This window comes from Poecilia reticulata, chromosome 14, assembly GCF_904066995.2.
Source record: "Poecilia reticulata chromosome 14, P_reticulata-male-v2, whole genome shotgun sequence".
NCBI classification, from domain to species: Eukaryota; Metazoa; Chordata; class Actinopteri; order Cyprinodontiformes; family Poeciliidae; genus Poecilia; species Poecilia reticulata.
Genome location: NC_088843.1, coordinates 6,065,559 through 6,077,573, shown reverse-complemented (window position 1 = coordinate 6,077,573; position 12,015 = coordinate 6,065,559). Strand labels below are relative to the sequence as shown.

General features: G+C 36.9%; 1 protein-coding gene across 2 annotated transcripts in view; it reads right to left on the bottom strand.

Moving 5' to 3' along the window:
* The window catches only part of rxfp2a (relaxin family peptide receptor 2a), an 89,477-nt gene that overhangs the window by 35,731 nt on the left and 41,731 nt on the right, over positions 1–12,015 (bottom strand). For both annotated transcript variants that reach the window (XM_008427346.3, XM_008427348.3), the window contains exons 5-8: positions 11,902–11,973; positions 4,817–4,888; positions 2,651–2,722; positions 1,073–1,144 (exon numbers count right to left, since the gene is read on the bottom strand). In XM_008427346.3, the coding sequence (XP_008425568.1) occupies positions 1,073–1,144; positions 2,651–2,722; positions 4,817–4,888; positions 11,902–11,973 (288 nt within the window). The remainder of the gene's footprint in view (positions 1–1,072; positions 1,145–2,650; positions 2,723–4,816; positions 4,889–11,901; positions 11,974–12,015) is intronic.

The window sequence follows — 12,015 nt, the reverse complement described above, 5'->3', positions numbered from 1 at the left end:
CAGTGTTGCTCAATTCCAGTCCTCAGGGACCATTGCCCTGAATATTTCAGATGCGTTTTTGTTTCAGAACACATGATTTAAATGACTGCATGACCTCCTCTGCAAATCATCAAGGGCTGCAGATGCGTGTTAATCACCCACTTATTCAGGTCAGGTGTGGGGAAACACCTGAAACAAGCAGGGCTGTGGTCCCTGAGGACGAGCATTGAGACATACTGATGGAAGTGAAGAAACTGATGTTTTTACTGTTCACATGAATAGCTGAAATAGTTCATTTTAGCCGCTTTTGATATAACAATATTTAACCTGTGTTAGAGAATTAAACCAGACGAATTGTTCCTGTGCACATACTGCATCATTTTCTAACAGTAACATTTGCCATCAAGGTTCATTCTATGATTTGAAATTTCATGGGTCAGTGGTTTGTTGGTATAGAAGTGTAACCCTAATAGTATACACCGGTTACCGAAGGACCGACTAATACATGTGCAGGTGAAAAAACATTATTTTGATGATTTACACACAGGCTAATGTTTTTAAGCCTTTATTTTAATTACGATGATTTCCTGCTAATATCTAATGAAAACACCACATTTAATTTCTTAGAAGATTAGAAGGTTGTGTTTTCAATAAAACATGGGGACTTAATGAAAAGTATGTTTAATTCCTGCTTAAAGGTTTTTTTCAAAATACACTTTTAAGCTGACAAACGCATCTCACCAGAATGCATTTTTTGAATTTATGAAGATGTACCTGTAACCATGCTACATCATTTCTTTAAACATGGTTTTGCCTCGTGGTAAGAGGCATACTTTTATAAGATTACTGCCATCAGCAAAAACTCTTTCCCTAAGAGTTTACTTTGTCACCAACAATGCTTGTGTAAATGGTGTGTGACAAAGAAACGTCCACATAATTGGTAAGACCTAAACTTTCCCATCGTAGCATTGCCCAAAGCATCATGCCAGTCCTGCTAGCTAGTTCACATCCCATAGGTAACGCATTTCTCATCAAACTGGTGAAGGTGCAGATCCATGTCATATTGTTAGATGAACAATAAAAACAGACTCACAGAAATACGAGCGAACGAAGTCCGAAGAACGTCTCATGAGTCAAACTGCTAAGTGGGTTATGATCCAACATCCTGGCAGGAAAAATGATTACATAATTAGTACCCAGTTATTTGAATGTGGTCTTGTGTGTTTCAGCATTTTGCATAAACACATATATTTAACTTTGTACAAATGTCAAAAATCAGTCTAGAAGGACATTTGGACTATACGGCCATTAGTAAAATCTGTCTATGAATTGTTCTGGAGCTACTCTGAAAACATTGATATATATTTCATATCACTAGAAAACAACACCAAGTTTTGTTCTCTGTAAATCTTTAATTAAAGACAGTTGTTCACTTCTGCCAGCCAACCGATTTTTCTCCCTTCGATTTGGAGCAGCGCTTCCTTTACTTGCGGCTAATTGAGTCATTTCAAACTGAACAATGCAGCTGTACAATGTGTGTAGAAATACCACACACATTCAGTGAACACTAGAACAAAACACAATGTACTTCATCATTCTCATTTACTCTCAAGAGACCAGTGCAGTTTAATCTAGGTTGTAGGAACGTCTCTCTCTCTCTCTGAGAAAAAAGTACAAAAAAAAAAAAAAATCAAGAGATCAAAAGTACTGTCAGGTTACTTACACTCTAAAATGGACCCCCACAAATGCCATCATACAGTTTATGTTTCAAGCATACGCAGTTCCGGTCAGAGGTTTAAATTGGCTCATTAACTGCGTGAATGTAATTTATTTTGGGATTAAATTATTTATTTGAACTGTTTGTGGAATGAGTATGCAAATATATAACTTCATTCTTGCTGATATTTGCTCAAATCTTCCTGAGAAAGTTACAAAGAAAATCTAAATTGTTTTGGAGAAGGTTTTTATTTTTCAGTTTCAGTCCATGTCGATGTTTACTTTAGTGTGTACAGCGGCTGCACGTCCCAGGATCCTTCAATTTATGGAGTTGAGCCTAGGTAATCCCTCAGTTGCTGTTGTTAATCACTAAAGCCGCTATCTCTGCATTTTAGAGTAGTAGCTTAGGTCAGAGGGGTTGAGTCTGGACACAAATGGGTGTTCCCAAGAGACTCATGCAAGGCACATGCTAAAACATGTTTTGGTCTAAATATCCTCTAATATTAACCTTCTGGTGCAGAATCTCCAAAGCTTCAACCCTAATGCATGTGCAAAAAGTAGTTTCCATGCTAGCAAACCCCTCAGTTTAGTTTAATTATTTGCGATCAAGAGAATGGGCATGCTTGTGATGATCATAAAAGAACTAAGTTTCTCAAACCTCAAAGGAAAATTGAGCTAAATGTCAGTAGTGCACTATCATGCACTATTTTGTTTTCAACTGCAACATAAATCCTATTAAAACATATTCACAAAAATAAAAAACCTGCTACTTTTGCAACTTTGTATGTATTTTTTAAGTTGATATCTCTGTTCAATGAATGTATTGAATGGACTGTTGTTTTTTGTTGTGGTTTCAGTTTGTCTCCTTAAAAAGAATGCTTCATATCAAATCATATCAATGAGTGGATGCAAGCTTGAGTGTATTAATTATGTAAAACGGATATGTGATACTCACAGCCATTCTAACTGACTCAGATCCTTGAACACGCCAGGACTGAGGGAGGATATTAAGTTGTTGCTGAGAAACCTGAGAGGAGTAGGAAACACAGACTTAGAGGTTAGGTCAGACAAAGACTAAGTGCTCAAATATTGTGAGGAAATGTCAGCAAGCCTAAATATCAAAATAGCATTAATGTAATGACTTGTTGACTATGGCTACATGTTTTAGATGGTCTTTGGTTTCTGAGAACTGATGTTCCTGCTTAGGTTGATCTGAACTCTGGCTATTCTCCTGTTTTACTACAGAGTAGCCATAATCATGATTCTGAAAAGGGTCACAGTCCAAACAGGCTTGCAGTCCTTATTTGGGTAAAATAATTAAAGCTGTCATGTCCTTGCTTCCTCATGAAAGCTCAAGTTTCTACTTACTAATAAAATCTGTGAAATCACCGTATTCATTACATTTAAGATATTTATCTCTACATCTACACTATATTGCCAAAAGTATCGGGATGCTTGTGTTTAAGTTCACATGAATTTTAATGACATCGTACTCTGAATACTTTGATTGTATTAAACAGTTGGCCCACAAATTTTCATCTCCAGTAGCTGAAATAAAGCTGAGAAATCAGTAATTTAGAAGTATGTTCAAGGGAATATTTGCCTATTTTCCCAGGAGATAATTTATGAGGTCAGGCACTGATGATGCTCCTGAAGGTTTTATGTTGTTTAAGTTCAGGGTTCTGTACAAGCCAAAGAAGTTCCTATGCACCATCCTTTCTTGCTGATGTCCTTGTGGGACTTTGCTTAGCGCACGTAACTGAAAAGGAAGGGACTATGTCCAAATGATAACCAGGAAATTACCCAAAATGAATCTGTATGCCACAGAATTAGCAGTAGTTTACTAGAACTAAGGGGCAAGTCCAACCCCCAAATAAAAACTGTGCACCACACACTGTCCTCCAACAAACTTTACCTTTACAGTTCAGTCAGGCAAGTCAATCTCTTCTGCCAACAACCCAACCCAGTCTCGTCCACAGAATGACAGGCATAAGTGTGAGTCATTACACCAGAGAACGTCTCCACTGCTCCAAAGAACTGTGGCAGTGTCCTTTACACCCGTTTATCCAAATATTTGCATTGCACTTGGTAATGTAACACCTCCATTGGACTGTGCATCTGGATTGTGATTAAATGGCAGCGGAAAATTCACTGCCTTAGGTAGTTGATGTTCTCGTTTCACCTTCCTCCCCATTTGAAAGTGTATTTTAAATAAAACCACGTGGACAGGTGCATTGAAAGTGTACAACATTCAGCAGATCAACAGCATGCAGAATTTTCACAACTTTTCCACTAATATTGCAGCGATAACCGGAAAATAACACTGCTTAATTTCTTACAACATGACACAATGAAGACACTCTGTCAGTACTAATTAAGATTCACTCAATTAGGCATTAGTGCTCGAAACTGAAAGTGAATATGATGGCTTGACCCAATTCTGATCTCAGCATTCATAGACTATTCATAACAAGTAACCCACATGCTTCTAAAATGTATTAAGACTTGAAATTCCTTAAAATCCCTTTGATTTCCTCATGCATAGACATTTGCAACATGTATTTTTGAGACCGCCAGCCTTAAATTTAGATGATTCTCCTGTCCCATGAACCTCTTCACACACTGGTCTGGAGCTCATTTAAAAGGCGACTCTGCAGAAAGTTAGTGGATTATGCACGCACTGCACCCTAGCATGAGCCACCTCCGATTTTTCTGACCTACCAGTCTGTGCCTGAATCGCTGCTGCTTTTGCTTTACGATACCACAGTTGACTGTGAAATGTTTAGTGGAAAGATTTCATGAATAGTTTTTCTGCTCAGGTGATATCCTAACTTAGTAGCAAGATGGAATTCACTGAGCTCCTGAAAATAACACAATAATTCACAACTGCTTGTGAAAACAGTTAAGAGTTTAGATTTATAACCTAAGCCTGACCCAAAATGTGACTGTTAATACCATAGATAACCATCTGCTGCTTTACTGAAGAACAGAGGCAACGTTTATTCAGACTTCCCACTAATTAGGAAATTAAAAGATAAGCATATTAAGCACAATGCAAAAAGCTTCATATAGCTGTTCTGGGTAGATTAAAAGCATTTGATAAAGCGACCAAGATACTTACAGCTTTTTAAGACTGTACAGTCCACTGAAGGCATTTTTTGATATGAACTGGAGGCTGTTGTTTTGTAGAAATCTGAGAACAGAGAACATACATTTTCTGAAACTACAGCTAAACAATTAGTTTACTGTTTACAAAACTAACTGTGTAAAACATCAAATATCTGATACATTTAAACACTGCTCCTTCAATACACTTTAGAAACACTTTGTTTTCTATAAATTCAAACCATAACCAGTATGGGGTGTTTTTTATGTCCACCAAAAGAGTGCACTGAAATTTTGTGTTTTGTATTAGAGTCACAAAGTTGCTCACAGCTGAGAACGTTTGCATCCATGTAATCACTGCTATCAGCAGTCCTACCAAAAAACTAAATTAATCTTATAAAATACAGAGAGTAGAACGCGTGCAGAAACAGTAATAGTGGTGGACTACTGCATCCACTTGCCATAGATTAACTATTAAAGTATATAAATCCTGATCAACAGTGATTCATTATGCATCCCTGTATCACACTCTAACTGATGTCATAGCACCAACCTATCATGAGTTTTTATGTGCTGCATAATGTTATGTGATGCAATCTAGTCCACCAGAGGCTGTGTAGTTAAAAATAGATAATCCATTTATGACAACGGGAAAGAAATAGTAATAAAATCATTCCAAGAAACAGTTTAACTGCATTTCACTTCAGAACACAGAGTTACACCGCAGCCTCAGTGCAGCCAGGCCTTCCCACTATGAAGCACTTCTGCAAAAGATAAAACTTCAGTTGGGGAAATGACCTACTTTCCTTGTTTATCTTTTTCGTGGTTGGCGCACAACAACTTAAAAGTCTCATGTAATTATAAAAACGAGTCATTATAGCAAAAGAAAGCAGCATTGTGACCGGAAACACACAAGAAAGGGATGTGGGTGATGCATATCTGTTGAGGAATTATGAAATTATTGCATTTTAGAGACGAGACCATGCCTAGTCCCTCTCATTCCAACCTCGTGCCTGAGCATAATACCATCTCATCCTTTATGAGGAATTCTGATACCTTTCTCCTTACTTTTCACCTCCAATTATCTTTTTCAAAACTACCCAGGGGATTATCTGGCTTATCCAGTTTTCTTAGAAAGTCACCCTGAGCTCTAACCAAACATCGTCAGAACTCCCCCAAACTGCTTTTTAACTTGCTGCCTCGCCTTTTTATGTTGTAACAAAATTCCTGCCTAACTGGGGAACTTTATTTGACAAATCAGGCACCATATGTCCCCCACAGATAGAAATTCAATGAGTTGATGTTCCACAAGATTCCCTTAAGTTCTTGAGGTTTGGCCCCGAATATGACATGCATATTGTCAAGACCACAAAATTGGGATAAGTAGAGTTATATTCTCTGAATAATGCTAAAAAATGCCCTGATCAACATTCTGCTGGAATAACTTATGTACAACTCGAACTCAGAGGCAAAGAAATATGTGAAGTTAAAAAGAAACATATTGCCTGAGGAAAAGAATGGACGTTCTAGGACAATTAATTTAATTACAAAGCAGATGGTGACTCTGTAATGTTGAATTCATTAGAAACGAAGTTGAATTACCTGGTTCATGATATTAAGGGTTTGCCTACATGAACCTTTGGTTTTCAATCTATTCTTTCTTCTTGTAGTCAAAACAAATTTCACACAACAAATTTGTCCACTTGTCGAGGTATTTTTTAGGGAAAAAAATTTGAGGAATGAAGCACAAAATACATATTTCATCTTCATTTTTAAAAACTCACTTTTTACGAAGACCCTTTAAGATTCACAGAAACATAAAAAAGAGACATGTCTACTGGTTCTGTAGAAAAAGATAAAAAGGAGTTAATTTGGACAGCAACAAGTTTACATTTCTGTGTGACTTTAGGACAAGTTGAACTCCAAGCGTTTTGAAAATTCAGTTTGAAAATGCTAAACACCAAACGTTCAGAGCACCGATTTAGTTGTAGTAACAGCTGAATATCTGAACTGATTCAAGATGTTTATAGCAGCTGTTTAGATTAGGTTTTAATGCCAGGCATTAAGTAGCTTTTATTGGAAGAGTGGCGAGGAGTAAAGGCTTAACCTTAAAGATGCATAACATTTTGAATATTAAAAATCCTAATTTTAAACTCAATTTTTCTGAACTGTTTTGAACTCTCTTAGGGAATGCTAATGTTCCTTTTATGTAACAGATTAGAAACAAATTCAAAGGTCCTGAATGGGTTGCTACAAACTTTACAGAGCATTGAACTAAAATTCCTCTGTGGGGAATACGGGCCCTTCAAGCAGCTTTTTTTATTATTATTCTTGGCACTTGCAGACTTCCAGACTTTTCTGGTCCAATCAGGCTACAGTCTCTGTTAAAGCATTATCATATGACGTTCCTAACGTTCAAATCCTCCAGTAATTGTGAAGCTTTTTTTCCTCTCCTTTTTTCTTTTATTGTTTATTTGCGTGGGGACAAGCGTTAAGTATTAACAAAAACAGAACACTATAACCTTTATAGCCTGAGCTAATTTGCAATGCACATCCGCAGACAGGCCTTTAACAATATAAAACAATTAAAAGACCATAAAACAAAATGTCATATATATCATAAAACCTAAAATTAACTTAAAGCAGGCCGCAATAAAACGAGAGTCATCATGGAGCCATCATGGGGTGACTGCTAACTATCACTACAAACCTGGTGGTCTTTAAGAAACTCCTTCAGGCTAAATCTAACAATGCGCCAGTCTGGAATCAGTTTCATGTCTGCAAGTAAGGAATTTCACATACGAATGACTTACACAGAAAAAGCTGTTCGACCAAAAGAGGTTTTGTGAAAAAGCACCTTACAATTGCTTGATGCACACCGAGTTAAACATTTAAAAATTAATGACACATTACAATATTCAACAAAGTTGTCAAAGTTCAACATTTTCAGAAAAGAGCAACCTTTAAGCAGGTAATAAACATACTTTTCAATAAACCCACATTTCAGTTTTAAAAATGTTTTATTATTGGTCTGAACTTATATGTCAGGTTTTAATTAGCTGTAAAAACATAACATATTTGAAGGATGAATGAGTATCAGTGTGTAAATAAACTGTATAATGTGTTGTACCTAGTGATTTAAGTTAATAAAATAAGTAATTTTTTAAAGAATAGTTATTGAGTATGACTTTAGACCTTTTTGCCTTAAAAGTTTTGTGAATTCCAAGGTTTTTGGTGTTGTAATAATCCTATTTTTTTCACATTTTTATACAAATAAATAAAAAATTGATTACAGTTGAACCTTGAAAATTAAATAAGGGGAGTAGACAAGCTGTGTTTTTCACATATTATTTTACAAAATAGCTTGTAGCAACAAGCATGTTTCCACAGTGTGACCCTAAGTAATTACCCTGTGAAAAGTTATGGTGCTGAATCCTCAGGCTCTCCTAGGTTGTTGTGTCCGTTTCCAAAGCACTGCAGAGTACTGAGCGGCTTAGGTAAATTAAGTCTGTCAAAGCAAAATAGAGCTCCCACTGTCACTATTTCCTGCAGGTTCCTGCTTCAAAAACAGATTTTCAAATCAACAGCTGCACTACAGCTTCCATAAATCATTTACATACTGAAAATATTTCAGGTGGAAGTTGGAAAGGGGGCATGTTTGTTATTTTGCAAATCAACCCTAAACCCAGTCATTCATGAGGCGTCAGTTTGCTGGGGAAATGGCTCATCGTGCGTGCAGCAGCTGCTCCAGACTAGAAAAGAAACCAGACCAAGTATGAAGTCATTCCAGGTTATTTCCTGTCAGTTACAGCCTAAATGTAAATAAAAACACCCAAACTTTGTGGTAATGTGCAACTGTAGCAATTTATTCGTATAAAGCTGATTTCTGCAGGTAAAAATAAAGGTTAATATTCTTTTATATCCAGTACATTTCATAAATCATCCAACCTCAGAGGAGGAATAGGGGCGTTTCTGCTCCGAGTTCCTGAACGTTTTTCTCTAGAATGACTCAGGAGGTTTTTTTTGTACCTGTACCTTTTGTCGAGTCAGAAAATCTGTCCATTACGGATGATTACATCGCCTGAGCTACTTCTCTTACTGCTGGAGCTTTACTGCGCTTTGAGGGCACAATTTTCTGGCCACTACAACAACGGCGCCCAGAACGTGATTGAAAACTAAACTCGTTCAAAAGAAGCATTAATCTTGGATCGTTTCATTGGGGTTTTGGTTTAAAACCCCAATGAAACGTTTGAGAGAAAGAAAGAAACCAGAGCTCTGATTGGATTAGAAAAGACATTAGAGAACATGGCACTTTATACTGGGAGCAGCACTTTTACCAGTCCTTATCATTTTGTACACCTCACACTTCCAGTTTAATTCAGAGTCTGCAGAAATACTCAGACAACTTTCCAGTTGTTGGGTGAATCAGAGGCAGACAAAAGGCAGAGTTTAGAGAGTTGGTGGACAGCTTAATGTGGAAACAATCAAATCATCTTGAATGTCCTGAAAATAAAGAAGGTGACTTCTGCTCAGGGTTCGCCTAGACAACAGACTGGACTGCAAACAAAACAGTGAAGCAGTCTACAAGAGTGACACAACTTAAATTTCAAGCAGACTGAAATTGAGAACCTGCCTTAACTCAGAAGAGGTTTGTAAAAATCCACTAATCTCTCATAATTAAAGTGTGCAGGATGTGTCTCAAGATGTGTCTCAAAGGAGCAGTCGCTACACACGGAGCAGCAGCAGCAGCAGCAGCAGCATGTGCGCCTCCAAACTTACAACAAGTGAACAATCAACAATTCTTTGTAGTTGTAATCGTTTAAATCCGTTTCTCGGAAAATCGGCACTGAAAAATATTTTAGCAAATCATTTAAAAAAGGCTTTCATCACAGCATTGCTCTCTCTCTCTCTCTCTCTCTCTCTCTCTCTCTCTCTCTCTCTCTCTCTCTCTCTCTCTCTCTCTCTCTCTCTCTCTCTCTCTCTCTCTCTCTCTCTCCCCACTTCGCAGTGCAGAATGTGAAATCTGTGCTTTCATTAAAGAGGTTTTTCCACCAGGTTTGGCTTATTCTACCAATAAACTTATGCAAGCTCTGAAAAACACAGATGTTGTGCATGGCTGCCTGGATTTCGATATTGTTTGCTAACAAAAGTACCGACTCCTGTTGCATATTTTCACATGAACAGAAAACTATTGTTTGGTGGCAGATTGGGGTGGCGAGCTGGTTGAGTACTCCAACAAACACAACCTTGTTTCCTCCAAGGAAAGCACAGGTTATAATAAGTTTCAAACTAATTTCACTGGCTGAGTCTTGAAATTCACTCTTATTTGAACTTAACCCACACAAAGAAACAAACAACTTCCTTCTCCAAACAGATACCCAGAGGGAAACACAGACAGATACTGCTTTGTTTCGAAAATAAAATCACCACTAGCCAAACACGAACTACCATCAAGCACAATGTATTCTAGAGGAGCATTTCAAATGGACATGCAGAGTCAAAATGTTACACAACATAAAATATAGAAATAAAAATATAAACACACCTACAATCTCAAAGACTGACAAATGAATCCCGTCCAAAAAGTTCATACACAACTACCTTAAAAATATTGTTATTTCCCATTTAACAGATGACAGGTCTCCATGTGTTCTTTATAGAAAACCTTTTTTCAAATGAGTGGTACAAGTCTTTTTGACTTGGCATTTTGTTTAATACAAAAGGTTACAGTTATTTCCATTTCAATATTAGGTTATAGGAAGAAAATGCTATTTCAATTTTGTGTGTGTGTGTGTGTGTGCGTGCGTGCGTGCGTGCGTGCGTGCGTGCGTGCGTGCGTGCGTGCGTGCGTGTGTGTGTGTGTGTGTGTATGTGTGTGGGTGTGTGTGTGTGTGGGAGAATCTATTTCCTCGAGTTCTTCCCATTTCTTCAGGGTCTGCAGCAGAATATATTTCTGATTATTTAATGGTATTTCAAAATGGGATCTCTATTGCATTTTAATTTTCACGTTTTAGAAACATGAATCCAGAAAATAGGTAATGTAAGGCTTGAAAAGTATGAACTATATTCCCATCTGAATGTATCCATTCAGACAGAAATACTTCTGGAACAATTTATGGAAGTTGGAAACAAGCGGCTCAAAGCAGAAGTTCAGGATTCAGTTATAATCCCAACTGAATGTCACTGTTGAGTTTGGAGTGATTTTACTGATGTATAAGAATGTTACCAACATAAAACAATGTAATATACAACATGAGTGATTTTGCAAACAAAAACAACATCTACTGTATTTCCGATGTACAATGTGAAGCCAGCACATAAAATGACTGAAACAAATGACTGACTTGTTTTCCACTCATCAGAAAGGCTTAACACCCTCCTTCATAAAAATTCACCCCATATGTTGAGAGTAATTTGAAATGTCCTGCCCTCCGTATTAGAGCTTTTAATGTGTCACAGTTCTTCCCTGCTAAACTCATTTGGCCCAGTATTAATGCAGAGTCGAAAAGAATTGCCTCAGAAAACCTTGCCAGGCTGTGGAAATGTGACTTTTTAAGCCTAACGCATAACACGCAGTAATTAAAATCAGTCATCAACATCTGTGTGGCCAGTTTGCAGACAAATATAGTTGTGCAAAGAAATGTCTATAAAATCATACACAAATGCTCAGCAACAACAAAAAAAATCTGTATTTTTATCATACAATAAATTCTACTTTTAAATTTTATTTGAGGTGTTCAGAAAAATACCTACAACACATTTAATATTATTTTAATTTTAAAACTGCAGCACTCGTATAGCTATAACATGATGGTGCATTTTAAAACAGGTTGATTTAATTTTTGTTTGAAAGCTAAAACTTTTTTTTAAGACCAAATGAATCTTTGGTCGTTGTGTCACATCTTACACTATAGTTTTACCATTATAGCTTTACTTAATCCTGACACATTTTCCATTACCGTCTTTATGGCGTACCTTCAATTACATTTAAGTTTCCTTTTTTTTTTTTTTAAAAAGGCAAAAATTTGAACTCTGATCCATTAAACCAATAAGTGGAACGTGTTTGTGAGGAACGGAAGCAGCAGGCATAAAATTACTCACAATCTCTCCAGTGCAGAGTATTCAGAGAAAACAAAGTCGTCCAGAATTTGGATCTTGTTGCTCCTCAGTGACCTGTAATAAAAGCCAAATAATCTCAGAATAACACTAAACACA